At 38.9% G+C, this 16,207-nt stretch overlaps 3 protein-coding genes across 3 annotated transcripts; 1 reads left to right on the top strand and 2 right to left on the bottom strand.

Moving 5' to 3' along the window:
- Positions 1-82: 82 nt before the first annotated feature.
- Positions 83-3,941, bottom strand: LOC126581855 (protein-tyrosine-phosphatase IBR5-like). Its single transcript, XM_050245786.1, has 6 exons — positions 3,587-3,941; positions 3,142-3,427; positions 2,332-2,431; positions 1,214-1,271; positions 808-914; positions 83-635 (listed from the first exon to the last, which is right to left on the bottom strand). Exons 2-6 carry the CDS (start codon positions 3,376-3,378, stop codon positions 319-321), a joined length of 819 nt encoding a protein of 272 aa, XP_050101743.1. The 5' UTR covers positions 3,379-3,427; positions 3,587-3,941; the 3' UTR covers positions 83-318.
- A 1,240-nt stretch (positions 3,942-5,181) lies between these two features.
- LOC126581843 (3-oxoacyl-[acyl-carrier-protein] synthase, mitochondrial) lies at positions 5,182-9,320 on the top strand. The gene is made up of 14 exons (XM_050245773.1): positions 5,182-5,315; positions 5,407-5,636; positions 5,842-5,949; positions 6,021-6,092; positions 6,200-6,286; positions 6,608-6,759; positions 6,970-7,050; positions 7,148-7,181; positions 7,289-7,355; positions 7,442-7,518; positions 7,819-7,879; positions 7,998-8,080; positions 8,212-8,283; positions 8,594-9,320. The coding sequence occupies exons 1-14, from the start codon at positions 5,186-5,188 to the stop codon at positions 8,756-8,758; spliced, it is 1,419 nt and encodes a 472-aa protein (XP_050101730.1). The 5' UTR covers positions 5,182-5,185; the 3' UTR covers positions 8,759-9,320.
- Positions 9,321-11,127: 1,807 nt separating this feature from the next.
- LOC126581851 (tRNase Z TRZ2, chloroplastic) lies at positions 11,128-14,604 on the bottom strand. Its single transcript, XM_050245782.1, has 8 exons — positions 14,050-14,604; positions 13,091-13,253; positions 12,944-13,014; positions 12,466-12,561; positions 12,279-12,392; positions 11,728-11,796; positions 11,497-11,571; positions 11,128-11,330 (listed from the first exon to the last, which is right to left on the bottom strand). Exons 1-8 carry the CDS (start codon positions 14,425-14,427, stop codon positions 11,241-11,243), a joined length of 1,056 nt encoding a protein of 351 aa, XP_050101739.1. The 5' UTR covers positions 14,428-14,604; the 3' UTR covers positions 11,128-11,240.
- Between the last annotated feature and the right edge of the window lie 1,603 nt (positions 14,605-16,207).

The following is a 16,207-nucleotide window of genomic DNA, read 5'->3' on the forward strand; positions in this document are numbered from 1 at the left end:
GTAATACTTATCTTATTCGAAGAGGTCTCAAGTTCGAACTGCATTTGGGTTTAAAATAACATACCCAAAAAAAAGGTGCATATACTGAAAGAAAACTTTTGTATTGGATCACGCGTTCATGGACAAATATAACTTACAGAAGTGAAACCAGAGAGAGAAAAAGGACACCATCTTTTATCACCCTGTGAAATCTTATAAGCTAAAAAAGTATGAGCAGTCACTCCCACTTTACATCCAGATATTAATAAAACTCATCCGAGTCAGGATACTTTGCTCCAACACTTTGATCCGCAAACGGGGTTTAAGAAAACAGGAAACTCAAGAACTATCCATTGGAATATCACTGGGGTTTGAATTCTGCAGGTTTGCCCTGAAAGCGCTTCCTGAGATGACATTTTGAGGCTGGCTGGCTCCGAATGTAAAGTCTTGAGGAGGAATGTCTATGGGAGGCCGGGCAAAAATGGAGGTAGCACCAACATTGTTAAATGCAGGTAGGGGAACTGGATCGTTGGCTCTTGGGAAGCCAAAGCTAAACGAAGGTGCAGCTGCCGGTGGGAAGGCTGGCAAGGTTGGGTTGCTACTGTCGGTTGATCCAAAGATCTTTTCCTCGTACTCCTGCAGTTGATGGTAATTTGCTGCATCCATAAACACAAAAGAAAGTCAGAGATGTATAATTGTTCAGAACAAGTGGGCACTACCTTTATGCATGAATATTGCTAGGTAATATTCAGAAGGTTTGACAATCATGGAATTCCATTTGCTTTCTGCTCCTCCTAAGAAATGCTGCAACTAATCTTCATTGCATACCTTCACTTAATTCAACAGCAGGTCTCCGTTCTTTCACCCACTGGTAACTCGGTGCAAGTCTCCATCCCCTCGATTTCATCAAATAAGCTATTACAATAGCCGGAGACCTGTAGGAATGAGCATAGACTGGTGGTTTAGCAAAATATAAGGCTGGTGCCATTTACACACCCTTTTTTACCTTCCACACACCCATCTCAATTTTCGGCCATCAGATCGAATGAATTCAAGAAAATCAAATGACAGAAATTAACAGAGGGTGGGTGTGTGGATAGCACTACACCGTATTAATTGCACTGGCTATGTGATGCACTATTTATGAAACACTATAGGTCATGTGTGTGCATGTCAGTGCACTGTTATGTACACTTGTAACTACAATGAAAAAACATGATTTTCAGTAGTTCACCTATTTTTCCCAGACATGCAGTGCACTAAAACGCGAGCTTTGTCCCTTTCACATTGCTCTGCAAGATTAAGCACAGTTTCACTTCGTTCAGTAGGAAAATTAAGCAAACAATGCAAATTTTGAATTGCTAATTATACTAAGAATATCCAAGCTAGCATCGCAATTCTGAAATTCAATAGCGAAGCCATTCAGTAGTAAGTATTAAAAAATTTCAGGTCAGTTACGGTAATTAAATGCTATAAATACACTTGAATGATGTTTTGCCACCAAAATTCACAATAGATCAGCAACTGCAAAGCGTGGACTAGTTAATTTTTGTATTAACTTAACCTAGTAGAGTGTGGTTCATGTGTCTCATCTAAAATTGATCAATTTAAGATTACTAGAAAGATTTCTTCCAACAAATTATCAGAAAGGTAGTACGAAAAAAGCCTGTCCCGTTATTCCAATCCTCCATAAGTCAAGATTGATTTATGGCCCTTTGTCCATATCTTGATTCTAATTCTCTATTGGGAATGCTGACACATAAACCTATAAAGTTGCAAATCCGCTGAACCAGTGGACGGTACCAGAATGCAAAATGGGGCAATTAGGCAAATGCAAATCAAGAAACCATTCAGTGGCGTGCTATCATAATGATCAAAACATATCAAATTCAACCATCAATAATCTAATTACCAAAAATAAAAAAACTATCAATAATCCTATTCATCAAAAACCGATCCGTTTAGTTATGAAGATCCCGCATTGAATAACCAATCAACACAAATATTTTAATGTTTCCATAACCTAGTTTCAGTGGCTCCGTATATTCTTTGACCTAAATACTATGTCAGGAGAAAAATCTATAGAAAAACTAGGAACCAATTGAAGTAGCCAATGTACTCGGATAAAATGAAAGCGACAGTGAACAATATGTTAAATGTGAGCATGTCAGTAACTGATGTAAACAGTAGGTCCCAACAGCTATATATAAAGACTGAGTTTGAAGGGGCAAATCTGTATTAGTGAAACATATTATGAGCCAAATATCCAAGAATCAAAACCATACAACGAGCTGAAATCTAGAATAGATTAAACAACATATGTGTCATTATGTTCACAAAGAGAGTACACACCTAAAAATTGATTTGCATCCTCAAATTGCAAAATTTTGTCATCTTGGAGATAGTGATAAGTGAACGAATTCTTATAGAGATTTTGACAAGCAGGAACCGTCTGCACATAGAAGGAGAAAATCATCACACAAGAATGTCAAGCCTTCAAATGTTGGAGACTGAATTGCTATTTCAACCAACACAACACAAGGTAAAAATCATTAAAATCAACCCAATGATCATAAATCAGTTCATGTCAAGTAGTGAACAACTAAGTCATTATCCAAGTCCATATCTATTCATAACCCTAGACACAGCCTTAATCCGCCTTTCTTACTCCTCATCTGGAATTATCAGTTTTCTACTGCAGAGGAGTTAACCATCCAGATGACCACTAAGCAGCATATCCTTGAATGCTACTATTCGCTTCTTCATGTTCTGCTATCTATCTCAACAGCCAACCATTTCAATCTAATAGACAAGATAACTTTTGATCTCAACCATTCCATTTAACAATGGATGATCTTGTAGCTATCTCATTGACTTCCCTATTATTTATATAAACAATGCACTTCCGAATACTGCAAGTCCCCTCGATCAATCCCCTATCATATATAAGATCAGAGCTTTAGTATCTCTTATCCATCCTAAATACAGTCTCCAAATGAAAGTCTAATTAGCACAACCAACGTACTAAAAACGATTTCGGCTACAAACATCGAACCATTGAACTAAACTGATTCATTCCAAAGAGAAAAACCGGACCAGAAACGCATTTTGTATCTACAATTCTATAACCAAGGCATAAAAATCAAGGGTACAAAATATTACATTTAGAACACGAGAGATTCCCTGAGTCTTGAGAAGTTCAGAACGAGAAGCGTTATCGTAGCTGCCCAAATAGAGAAACTCCGGCAAGATCTCAGACGGAAAAGCACTAACTTGGATCGAAGTTCTCTCAGCTACCGCCGGCATTCGATGGCCGCAGACCCCACAGACCTCGCCCTCTTCGTATTTGTGATAGTGCCCACAAACCCCACATGGGTTCTCCCTCTCCCTCTTCCTCATAGCCTAGTAGCAGCAAGATTTCGCACCGACCCAGATGAGAAAACGACTTCTAAATCACAAAACAAGCAAAACCCAGATCAAAAACCGGAGAAATCGAATTAGGTTCGTCAAAAATTGTCTTTGATAAAGCCTAAAGTGGGAAAAAAAGAGCGAGATTTATAGAGAGAGAGAGAGAGAGATGGGTAGAAAGAGAAGTAGGAGGCGTTACAAGGAAGCGTCGATTTTATCAGATTGATGAAGGTTATTGAGCACTAGGATTCGCGTTTTGGCTTTTGGCTTTTGGGCGTCTCTCACTGACAAAGCTGTCCTACTGCGGTGGGAGACAGAACAGTAGAAGAGAAAGAAAGCAAAGAGGAGATAGAGAGAGATCACGGCAGTGCGTGTTTATCCTTATTGCATATATTATATATCATTCCGTATTTATAATGGAAAGAGAAAGATGAGAGAGAGATTTTGGTTTAGGTGTGGTTTTGTTTGATGCTCTGCTTCTTCCTGGTTCTTGTTGAAGGCCGTGCAGAAAAGCCCAGATTTCCTTTTCTTTTGATCATTCAATCCACAGGACGGTTTATTTCTCCCAAAGCCCCACCCACATTAGTACCCAATCATAGTGTTCCTTTGGACCACATATCGTTTGGGAGCCATTTACACGTTCCTCCAATAACACGATGACATGTGGATTGTTCGGTTCACGGCTCATGACTACTCCTAGTGTTTTCATTATCCTTTGCTTTTTTGACATGAACAACTCACATGGATAATAGAAAAACTTACTTGGAATTAGATGTTCCGGTAGTGGTAATTCAACTCAATCACGTATTTATTTGTGTTTGATTTCTTACATAGTGACAAAACTGTGTTCAATGCTTATCTTTACGCATGGTAAGTAATTCTTTCACTGTGACATTCCAAGCATGCAAAGGTACTTCCCCGTAACAAAGTCAAGTTAATTATTGTTCACGGTTTGACATTTACGCAACCAAAGCTTTTCAAATATTCCAATGAGAAATAGTGAGTTCTCTCACCAAGTCAAATTTGCTTTCTTTCTTTTGTTGCTTCTAAAGCTCCAGTGATGGTGGACTTTTTCTCCCCACAACCAAAGCCCAGATCTTCAAGCCTCCAATCCTTTAGCTGCATCACTTCTCTTGTAATTACCGGTTTTTCTCTTGCATTGTAATTTATGATGCAAGTTAGTTTTATTCAACAAAATGAAAATATGAGAGTCGAGCTCTTATCATAAATACAGAGAAAAAAAACACTTTTACGATTGTTTCTGCTTGAATCGTTTTGTGTTAAAACTCAAGTTGTATTGTTGTAGTATTGAGTTTAGGGTTATTGTTAAACTAAACAATAATCCGACTACAACAATACGAGTTATGACTATTGGTATCAGTATTTGGTTCAATTTAACATAAAAAGATTATTTTGTTTTGTATATCGGATTATTGTTCAATTCAATAAGTTTAGTATCAATATCTATATTAGTCTAATTTAATGAAGAGAGTAATGGTATTAAACACATAAAACTGACACAATTTATAATAAGGGTGTAATTCAATTACAATGTTGAGGCGATTCACGTGAAACCACCAAAATATAATTGATTAAAACTATTCTGACGTCATGTATCAATAACACAAAAACGTGACACGTGACACATGTAAATATTTATCTACAAGACTTTAGAACATTGTCGCTGAAACTGTACACATGAGTAGCTCTCCTGAGTTAGGTGCAAGGCCCAAAGTCAAGCGGCCCATTAAGATGTCTCAATGCAACAGTCGTCAAAAAGAGTTGAACAGAAAATGCCATGGCCATTGTTGGCGCTTTGAAGAAAACAATGGCGTCTCCCCCTTGGCGCAATCTCTTCAGTCGTCGCATGTCCTCGTTTTTCTTCGACCCCCCTCCTCCTCTTCGTTCTCGCAGAGTCGTCGTCACTGGTACTCTCTCTCTCTCTCATTCTCTCTCTCTCTCTCTCTCTCTCTCTCTCTCTTTCTCTGTAATCTTAGCTTGCTGAGCTCTGGTTTGCAGGGTTGGGCATGGTGACGCCATTGGGCTGCGGAGTGGAGACGACGTGGAAGAGACTCATAGAAGGCGAGTGCGGCATAAGGGCACTGACCCATCAAGATATCAAGATGAACGGCTTTGATTCAGACACCCAATCGTACACCTTCGACCAGCTCACCTCCAAAGTTGCTGCAATCGTACCCTGTGGAACCGAACCAGGTGAATTCAACGAGGAACTGTGGCTCAATTCCAAGGTAATTTGCTTAATTTTAGTATCAAATTTTGAACGTTTCGCCATTTAGTGCTACGATTTTCTGATATTTCTTCGCACTCCAAGTGGAGGTATTAGTTGGATAGTGAGTTCGATACCAATTTAATGTCCGACTCATTGTATAAAAAAATATAGAAAGTTTCAGGCTTTTACTGAAATGTTTGAAATGTATGTGTATATTTTGTCAGGATCATCGTTCAATGGCGAGATTTATTGGGTATGCAATGTGTGCTGCTGAAGAAGCACTTAAAGATGCTAATTGGATGCCTACTGAGCCCGAAGAGAGGGAAAGAACGGTAATTTCAAATTTTTAAGTTTGTTTAAATTTAAAAAAGAATGAGGTATATTTGAACTTGGAGAATGACAGGGTGTCTCAGTTGGTGGGGGAACTGGAAGTATCAGTGACATATTGGATGCTGCACAAATGATTTGTGAGAAGGTTGGTTTGATTGTTTTGCATTTTGGGTTGTCATAATATTTATGCAATGATCTGGGAATGGTAGAAAGAACAACCTTGATTTGTACTGTTTCTGATTGTGTAACCAGCGTATTCGACGTCTTAGTCCTTTCTTCATTCCTCGGATACTAATCAACATGGCATCTGGTCATATCAGCATGAAATATGGATTTCAGGTGCGTGAACAACTTTCTGAGATACATTCTGTTCTGATGTATTAATCAAAGACCAATGTGGACCGAGATGTAGGTCATTAGCTGTCATGTTGGTCTTTTTTCAAGTTTGAAGTTGGCACCTAACCGTTGAAGTAACCAACAGGGTATAGTTGAAAAGAGTGCCAAGAACACAAATGACTGCAACTCATTTCCCTCACTAAGCCATGAATTATATTCTTCTCTTTTCAATTTTCAAACCGACAAGTCTCTTCTTAGTTTGAAGGTCATGCAGACATATTTTCTTGTAGTAAAGCATGCATCTGGTGTTGTTTTTAAGCTTAGGGACCAAATCATGCTGCAGTAACAGCTTGTGCTACTGGAGCACATTCTCTGGGTGATGCCACAAGGATGATTCAGTTTGGAGATTCAGATGTTATGGTGGCTGGAGGCACAGAGTCTAGCATTGATGCTTTATCAATAGCAGGATTTTGCAAGTATGTTGTTCCACTGCTATATAATATTATAAGCCTTTATGTGACTTAGCCATGTACTGCACATGTACACAATCTTCTGATACCGAATTTCTAACCTGCATTTGTTGTAACGTATTTGGCTCTGCTTACAAAAGTAGCTTCACTTTTAAAAACGTTGTACTTTGTTTATACTTTTATCTTGTTTAAAGGAGTTTACTTCTTGTTTTCCAGGTCAAGGGCCTTGACCACGAAATACAATTCCTCCCCACAAGAAGCATCACGACCTTTTGACTGTGGTCGGGATGGGTTTGTGTAAGTACATATTCTTAAAGGTTTGTTTGCATGATTTGTGTGTTTCTGTTTTGTTTCTTCATGCTTACTGTTGTCTAACCTGTACTTATGATCCCAGAATCGGTGAAGGTTCTGGTGTTGTGGTTTTGGAGGTAGTTTGGACGTCTATTTCTAAAAAATTAGTTCTTTAAATTCTTCTCTTGTTTCTTTCAGTTTTTAGTTGGTGTATTTACTATTGGGTTTATATTTTCCAATGAAGGAGCTTGAGCATGCAAAGAATCGAGGAGCAAAAATATATGCAGAAATTCGTGGTTATGGCATGTCAGGTTGTTTGTCATAAACTAAATATATTGTATATGTTTTGTAATGCTTCGGTAATTTACTAGTTTTTTAAGATAGTGAGCCTGTACAGGTGATGCGTATCATATTACTCAACCACATACTGATGGAAGAGGTGCCATTCTGGCCATGACACATGCCCTTAGACAGGTAAAACCTTGATGGGTGTATATGCCATTCTCAAAATCTTTTTTTTTTTTTTCATCTGAGTCGCACAATTTATATCCGAGGATGTCATTCCAAAAGTAGAAAATCTATATCTAATGATGATAGTAAAAATTACTTGACTATTAAACTTCAAAAGGTTGATAGGTACCGTACGATTGCTCTAACTTGGCCCCTAGAAAGTTCATTGTTTGTGGTATGATCTATTAGGTGTCCTGTGCAAATTCTTCATCATGTAGTTAAGTTTCTGTGGTTTATAGTAATGCACCTGCTCTTGACTCGCAGTCAGGCCTTCATCCTAAACAAGTGGATTATGTAAATGCACATGCTACGTCGACACCTTTGGGTAAGTGTTTATTTTAGAAGTTGCTACAACTTAGTGTTTTCAGCTATTCGCTTTAGAGTTTCAGGATGTATTAAAACTAGTATGGATGTGGCTCATCTTGTTTTAATTTACTAATCAGGTGATGCAATAGAAGCCAATGCTATCAAAACCATTTTCTCTGACCATGTGACATCAGGTGCTTTAGCATTGTCCTCCACCAAGGTATAGTATTTTCAAGTACCTTAGCTTCCAAAAAAAAATAACGCAACTCATGAGGTTCAATATTAGGAACCTGTTGCTTGTATCTAGGTGGTGTTGTATAGTTGTTTTATTCGTATACATTTAAATTTCAGGGAGCTGTTGGTCATCTCCTTGGTGCGGCTGGAGCTGTTGAAGCAATATTTTCTATTTTGGCCATACACCATGTAAGTTGCTCCTTTGCTGATTGGGATGGAAACAAATATCTGCAGAAAACGTAGCTGACTGATAATATATAGTTTCTTTGAAGATTCATGACAAAGTCATGCACCTAACCTTTCCCGGTAGGGCTAGCATGCTGAATCAATAGGGCGATTTAAAATAAACGAGACAAAATTATATTACCTGTGTTCTCACCTGGATAATATAGTAAAGTCGACAGTTTGTGGACTTGAGTTATTGCATATGATGTGAGCATATTAGTGGATTTGTGTTGTTACACGTCTTTTGATTTGTTGCTTTCCTGTTTTATTGCAGGGAATTGCACCACCAACGCTTAATCTGTCACAACCAGATCCAGTATTTAAGGATGCTTTCATGCCTCTGACAACTTCAAAGACCATGCCAATAAGAGCAGCTTTGTCAAACTCTTTTGGCTTCGGAGGAACAAATGCATCCCTGTTGTTTACATCTGCTCCTTGACAAAATGGTTGGCGAAATCTTCTCGTCCAGATTGTGTTTGATGTAGATGGTTCTCCGAATGGAAAAAATCTGCAACACTCAAAATCCCATCTTGTACAACTGAAGCCGATGGAATTCCCGAGTGTCATTGCTGTATTTCTGAATTTTCCCCCTTGATTTCGAAAATTGGACTGGTTTAGTGTAGTGGTAGTACACTGTAATCACGGTTAGCTTGATTAGAGATTAGGTAGAGTATCTTGACAACATATCTTCACTAACAGAACTGACAGTGAGGAGGAACTGTGATGAACGGAAATAAGTGAAATATTTTGCTCGGACAAACAGAATGTCGGGGGTTTGACTGTAAACGGCCCCCAGACGGAGGAGACGTAGCCCCGTGCCCCTGCCACGGACTACCGTTGTTTTCTCTTGCTGCTTGGCTACGCCGGCTAGTGTGTTTTCTCTCATGTATTATTCTCTCCCCTCAGAGTTTTCTTTCATGTCCTTAATACTTGTTGGGTAACTGAATAAGCTATAACGGGCACATAGAAATCATGAGAGTGCTTTTTTTTCTCACTGACAATCCTTCTTCCAATCGCTAACGTCTAATTTTCTCGTGTGTACAAATGCACACACACAACCATGACGTGGTTCTACTATTCCACTTCTTTTATATAAAACATGTATTCATTTTTTTAGTACTATAATTTATGTCGATGAAATATCAACTTTGTCATCCACCCGCTCTTTCTATTTCCTTGTCATAGCTTTTGCAAATACGTTTTCTTGGCCTATATATATCCTTGTATTGCTAACGTTGTCGTTAACTCACAAGAGTGTAGAGATCAGCATATAATCCAATGTTGTATCATGTTGGTTCTGATTTCACTTATAATGTACGATGTCTTTTGTGATAAAACTTCACACGTGCTTGGCTAACAGGTGGATTAGTTGGGGACAAAAGTTTTCGCACTCGAAATGATCGAAAGTATTATCCTATTCGAGATTAGGACAAGCCATTTAAGTGGACTTTCAAGTGTTTTGGAGCAACATTAACAAGAATCTCGGCCGGCAATCAAACCAGCATTTTCCTCTGTTGTGAAGCTGTGACTTGCCCTTTGCTTCTTCTCTGTGATCTTGTTGTACTGAAGAAAGCATGGCAGACAGATTCAGTAATCTTCCGAAAGAAATCGCTCATCATATTCTATCCTTCATCTCATTCAAAGACCTCACTCGGGCTGGCTCCGTGTCCAAAAGAAGCCAAGGGTTTTGTCTGTCAACTCCGTTTTTTAACCTGAACGATTTTTCTGATGTGCGTTTGCGCTGCAGCACGAGTAAAGGAGTGCTGGATTCTATCGACAGATTCTTGAGCTTCCATTTTTCTTGGAGAAATCACGATACACATGAGAATGCTGGCCGTATTGAACGCTGTTTTTGTGACGAAGAAAAGTTTCGACTGAGTAAATGGATCGAGATTGCAGTGAGGTGCAATGTTGAAGTGGTTGATCTTTGGATTGCTTCAAGTTTTTGGTATCCAAAGCTTCCTACTTCTCGCTTTCTTTGCCCATCTTTGAGGTCTCTGGTTGTGATCAACATGGAGTGTTACATCAGCGATGCGGCTGCTTCATTGGATTTTTCGTCTAATCTCGAATACATTAACTCGAGTAGTGTTGTGAAAGTAGGAGATGTGTTCTGGAAATGGATTTCACATTGCTGCCGATGCCTCAAGGACTCGCATCTTTATCATGTTTACGGCTTAAAGGAAGTTAACTTAGAAAGCTCGTCTTTGGAATCGTTTAGTTTTGTGTTTCTTGATCCTTTCAGGTGACAAAATTGAAAACGTATGTATCAACTTGGTTTGTAGCTGTTATCCCAGCAAGAAATCCTTCGGGTTTTCGACTCCAAATCTTAAACATCTGCAGTGGCTTGGGAATTTCGGCACTCACGTAGAACTTGGAAAACTCGCGGGCTTGGAGAGGGCTGAGATTTCTTCTACTTGTGGAGTGGTTGACTTCGATGTCTTGTTTTGCATTCTTCATTGCGTACACCGGGTTAGAGTTCTTATTCTGAACGACGAAATTGTCAGGGTAGTAGACGTTGAACTTCACAAATTTAGTAAATTGAATGAGAATTCGGTTTTCTGCAGTGTTTTATTTGCTGACATTTCAGGCTTTCTCGATGGACTCCTACGTGCCGCTACAATTAGACGGTGTTTGTGATTTGTCGATGCAAACTCTTAACTTGAATGATGGCTTCATCCCTGCACTCGTCGCTCTTTTACGCGGAATGCCTAGTTTGAGATCACTGTCTATAAATGCTAGGCAAGTACAGGATTGCAGCAGTACTAGTACTGAATCTAATGTAATCTCGATCACAACCTAGCAATGATATAACTCAAACAGAAGCCTAGAATTGATCTACCGAAAATCCGATTACATTTTTTCTCTATCGCTATACATATTAAATATGGTAATGGACAAAATGATCTAAAAGTTTTAAGAATCTAAGCGTGGATAGATTTGAAACCTTCTGTAAGAGGGATCACTTTTGCTGACAGCTTGGACTGCAACTTTGATACAGCTTGACGAATGTCCTGCAATTGAAGGAGAACAATTCATTGAGTTATTTCTGAAACAATCAAATGATCATCCGATATACATGCAGAATATCCATATGCAACAACATGAAGCTAGGACACTTTCACTCAATGTTACCAATATAAACAAAAACAAGAAGACATAGTTCAGATAAGCAGTTACCTCTAGATGGTAGCGGGAGGAGAAATGGGTTAACAGAACTGACTTATTTCTTATCCATTGGGCATTCTCAATGATCTGCGTTAACAGAGTAAATTTTACAATTACAATTTCGGTGAAAAGATGCAGTCTAGTCATTAGTCAAAACATATACAAAACCTGCAGGGACAGAGCAAACTATCTCAAAAATCATAAATAAAAAAACCCATAGAAAAAAGCTAATTGATCACATGCCTCGTCTATATGAGTATGACCATGTTGTCGTGCATGCTCAATGCTGCACCCTTCATCCAGAAAAGTTGCCTGTCAAAGATCTCGTCAGTTAAAACATATTTTTCACCAAATTATGGAACTGTGTTTGTGTATATTCACTTCCAGAAAATAAGTTCATATGAAATCACTCTACCATAATGTAGAGCCATTTCCGAAAAGATTCATATTCGATATATCCTTCTTCACAACAGACCTAAAATTACCAATGCATACAACCACAACCTAGAAAATTTCCACAATGCATCTAAAGATTGCCACTAAACGATGATTAATGGGATTAAATTCCCGGTCTACTACTGAGGGCCAATAATAAAATGCCCAGCAATTTATGCATGGAATCAACTATAATTATGTTGGTCAGTGAACTCTCCTAAACATGTATGATGCGACTCCGGAAATAGCCGTCAAGGAACTAAATATGCAGTGTTTGAATCATATCAAAAGCAGATGATTATATTTCTACATTTTATATCCAACAGAAAGCACGCCTAAAGGATAAGATTTCTTCACACCTCAGTTATAAGAATCTTTGCCCTCAAGGCATCAGCATTGCGTGGATCCAGCATATAATCTGACGTTGTATCCCCTGTGAAGGCCACTTCTGGTGACAATATAACGTCTGTAATCTAGAAAGAAAAAATCAAAATCAATACTAATTAATCAAGATAAACACAAAACTGTTATGCAGCTATTACAAACCTCAACACCAGACTTCTTCAATTTCTCAATCTGCTTCCCTTTTAGATGAATGTACTGCTTCTTCAGCTTTTTTCTAACCGAGTAAATCACATAACCCTGAAAATTAAAAATAAAAAGAAGTTACATGATATTCTGAACTCTGGGTTTTAGGTTGCATACACTTGCTATGTTTGATTATCTATATTAGCAAGCAACGACATCAAGAACGAAAGGCCTCACTCGTAAAGACTTTATAACCCCAAATAATACAAGTCTGGGACGTAGTGAATATGCTCCCAAGACCCACCACATGAATCCAATACTATGGAAATAATGATTCCTGATCGTATAGTCAGAAGAAAGAAGCCATGGCCCATTTGTTGCATATGAATCTATTAAAAAAATAAACTAGTCCTACCATTCTGAGCATTTACATTTGTAGTTCCAGAAACATTTTGGTAAACTATGTAGATGAACTATAATTTGATGAAGCACGCACCTGGCTAGGTATAGCATGTTGAGTCCTAAATGGCCGGACAACAAGGTTATTCCGCAATTCATATGTTTCACCTGAATTCAAATGTGTAATGTTATCACCTCAGGAATGAAGAGATATAAACAATCCCACTAAACTATTGCTACATACCAACATCCAATGCAACCAAATCAAGATTCAATTCCACATGACCCATCGTTCTGTGAATGTCTATTAGCTTCTCCACATCCTCTTTAATACAAGGAGGCACAAATACCGTTGGAGGTTTCAAGTTGTACAAACCACGGCTGGCTACATACATCGGCAGCCCACCCTGAAACGTTAAATACAGTTCAAGCACATGCTAACATTTCAACCTCCAAATGAAGCAAAATGACTCTGTCTTAGAAGATTAAAAGTAATCAAATGTGGATGCAGCTAGTCATCGGAACACGGATGCATGGTTGATTTTGGAAGCCACCAAATTTGCTTTTACACCAACCTAAACTATGAGTCTGTTTGGAAGTGCTTTGCAAATGGCTAAATTCACTTTCACATAACCAAAAATGCTTATGAACATTTGATGGAAAAATCTTAAAAGTGCTTCTAGGTTTCCAAGTGCTTTATGGAAAAACACTTGTATGATAAAGGCGTTTTTAGTAGAAGTTCTTCTTAAAGAAAAATTTCCAAACTAGCCCATAACTTACAGAACTTCCAATAAAGTCACAAATTTTCAATAATTATAAACTAACACAATCACTGACTTATAAGAAATTGTGGATACATAGATGGTTGACTTGAAAGCCACCAAATCTGGAAGTGCTTTTAATACGGCTAATAGCACTTTCAGATGACGCATAGCGCTTAAGTGCTTCTGTGTTTCGAAGTGTCAAAACTTCAAAACACTTTAATTTTCCATTAAAAATTTGAACGTGCTTCTATAAAAACGTTTCTAGTAAAAGTGCTTTTCAGAGAAACATTTATAAACCAGCCCATAACTTACACAACTCATAACAACAAAGTCCTAAGCTTTCACTTAACTAGAAATTAACACAACCATTAACTTGTATAAATGAACTGAAGCAAACAACTTAATGGATACCCAAAAGAGCAAAGCATGAGGAGCTCACAATATGATCAAGATGGGCATGAGTGATGAACAAATTGTTCTGATGAATGGCTCTGGAGGGGCACCTCCCGATGTCGAAAGCGCACTTGAACTCCGGGATGATAATGCAGGTCTCATGGCCGCCAATCGAGAGACCCTCAATGTTCAAGCCCTCCAAGTCCATACCTTTCCGGAGAACCTGGGACCGGGCCAGCCGGTACTCTTCGTCCTCGATTGCCCGACCGAATGCGGGAAGTAAAGGCGACCCTTTGAGGGAATTTACGGAATTGGCATGGGTTTGCAGTGAAGCTCTCTGGGGCTTTGGTATTTGGGAGATGGGTTGGTGGAAGGGGAAAATTAGAGGGGCTTTGGAGGGTGAAATGGTCAGAGAAATTTGCATCTTTCTTGTGGGTTTGTGGTGAGAGTGAAGCTCATAAGATAGCAAAACCGAGGAGAGAGAGAGAGAGAGAGAGAGAGAGAGAGAGAGAGAGAGGGTTTTAGCGAGGTTTTTCTGAGAGTGGAGAGAGAGTGGATTTTGTTGCTCTGTCTGGGTAAACTGGAGATATTTTGGGGGAGCTTTATCTAATTTTACGAGGGAGAAGACACCAGACGGTGCGTTTTGGCTGTTGAATGGCGGGGTTCACAATTTTGGAAGGACCCCAAAACGGTGCGTTTCGCTGCGAGTATGAAGGATAAGTAGAATTTGTTTGGAGAAGTTTGCATTTTTTTTTTTTTAATTTTTTAATTTTTTTAATTTTTTGGGGGAAATTGCTTCTTTTCTTGTTAGGAATCGAACGCTTCACTTACATATTCAATGTAACACCCTGACATCATTTTTCGAGGTATACTCTTCTGTCACTAATTCACCACGTGACAAGCGTCTATTAAATGAGCGCATCTCACTTTTTAAATACATGACAAATATCTATTAAACGAGCAATAGGACTATGTTTTGGTTACAAAAGAGAATCTTTCAATCTCGAGGGCTTGGGGTGAAATTTTGTTTTTTGGTGGAACATGACCAATTGCTTGGAGTTCAAGGCTCCTATCCCTTTATTGTAGCAGTAGGCTTATAATCAGAGCTCCAACTCTTCAAATCCCGTTGGATTTCAATTATGTCTGCCAAGAGAAAAGCACGAGGCAACATCTCAAAGAACTCTAAACAGATAAAAGTTGGAAGATCCGAAAACGGGACGAAATACAGGAAGACAAAGATGATCAAAGCACCAAGGATGTGGACACACTACGGCGGCCTCAATCACCAGACCTTGTTATCCATCGAATCCTCCAACTCTCTTCGCACTGAATCCGCAGTCCGAATGAGCTTTCTTTCCAAGCAGTGGGAAGATGTGTAGTCCTCAGTCCCTGTATTAGATTTCGACGAGGGAAACATTCATCATACACTCGACAAAAAGCCAAGAAACTGTGGATTTAGAAAACTCCGATTTCTTCACCTTAGCTTTGTGCATTTCCATCGAGCATTTGTCATTAACGTCATGTGTTACGCGGAACAGCCTCAAATACTTGGAAATTATACATTGCACTGGTGCGAGGGAGATCGTAGTCAATGCTATGTATCTCGAATCTTTTAAATTCGTTTCAGGTTCGGATCAAAGCTGCAGAATGAGATTAGAAGACATCTTAGGAGCTAAGCACCAGAGAAACTTTGTATTATGTGGATGCCAAGATCATGTGGAGGCTGTAGTCAGTACTTGGGACGAAATGTGCTTCACTTTTAGTGGTTCTATGAAGTCAATCTCTTCGATCAAATTGGCTACTGCAGGCTCATTGGAACAATTTTCTGCGCTGAGAGATTATCTCGAAAGGTTTGATTGCCCCGAAGCCATATCCCTATATGTTGGAGATGCCAAGGTATAAATGAACCGTATCTATATATGCATGCTTCATTGTGTATTTCTTCATGTATTCCAAGTTCTGCGGTTGATTCCTTACTAAAAGTTTCCGCAATCTCAAGCATCTGGTGGTCACCGGCTCACCGCCAAGATATCTCCGACAACAGAAGAGGAGGATTCCGAGTTGAGGGACTCCTTGCTTTGGATGGCACCTATGCAAATATACCACAAATAGAGAAGGGAGTTTTAACGAAACACTCCCAGTACTCTTCTCTTTTAATGAAGTTTTAGACTTTCCGTTATTCTCTAGCAGCATGCGTAAAGCCA

This window comes from Malus sylvestris, chromosome 9 (assembly GCF_916048215.2).
Source record: "Malus sylvestris chromosome 9, drMalSylv7.2, whole genome shotgun sequence".
NCBI lineage: Eukaryota > Viridiplantae > Streptophyta > Magnoliopsida > Rosales > Rosaceae > Malus > Malus sylvestris.

Excerpts from the sequence above, each read along its gene's own strand:
- LOC126581855 (XM_050245786.1), bottom strand. The coding sequence starts at position 3,378 with ATGAGGAAGAGGGAGAGGGAGAACCCATGTGGGGTTTGTGGGCACTAT. Across the intron at positions 2,432-3,141 it reads GAATCTCTCGTGTTCTAAAT|ACGGTTCCTGCTTGTCAAAA; the intron begins GTAATATTTTGT and ends TTCTATGTGCAG. Across the intron at positions 915-1,213 it reads TGCATGTCTGGGAAAAATAG|GTCTCCGGCTATTGTAATAG; the intron begins GTGAACTACTGA and ends TCATTCCTACAG.
- LOC126581843 (XM_050245773.1), top strand. The coding sequence starts at position 5,186 with ATGGCCATTGTTGGCGCTTTGAAGAAAACAATGGCGTCTCCCCCTTGG. Across the intron at positions 7,051-7,147 it reads TGTGGTCGGGATGGGTTTGT|AATCGGTGAAGGTTCTGGTG; the intron begins GTAAGTACATAT and ends TTATGATCCCAG. Across the intron at positions 8,081-8,211 it reads TAGCATTGTCCTCCACCAAG|GGAGCTGTTGGTCATCTCCT; the intron begins GTATAGTATTTT and ends TTTAAATTTCAG.
- LOC126581851 (XM_050245782.1), bottom strand. The coding sequence starts at position 14,427 with ATGCAAATTTCTCTGACCATTTCACCCTCCAAAGCCCCTCTAATTTTC. Across the intron at positions 12,562-12,943 it reads AACATGCTATACCTAGCCAG|GGTTATGTGATTTACTCGGT; the intron begins GTGCGTGCTTCA and ends TTTAATTTTCAG. Across the intron at positions 12,393-12,465 it reads TGAAGAAGTCTGGTGTTGAG|ATTACAGACGTTATATTGTC; the intron begins GTTTGTAATAGC and ends TTTTCTTTCTAG.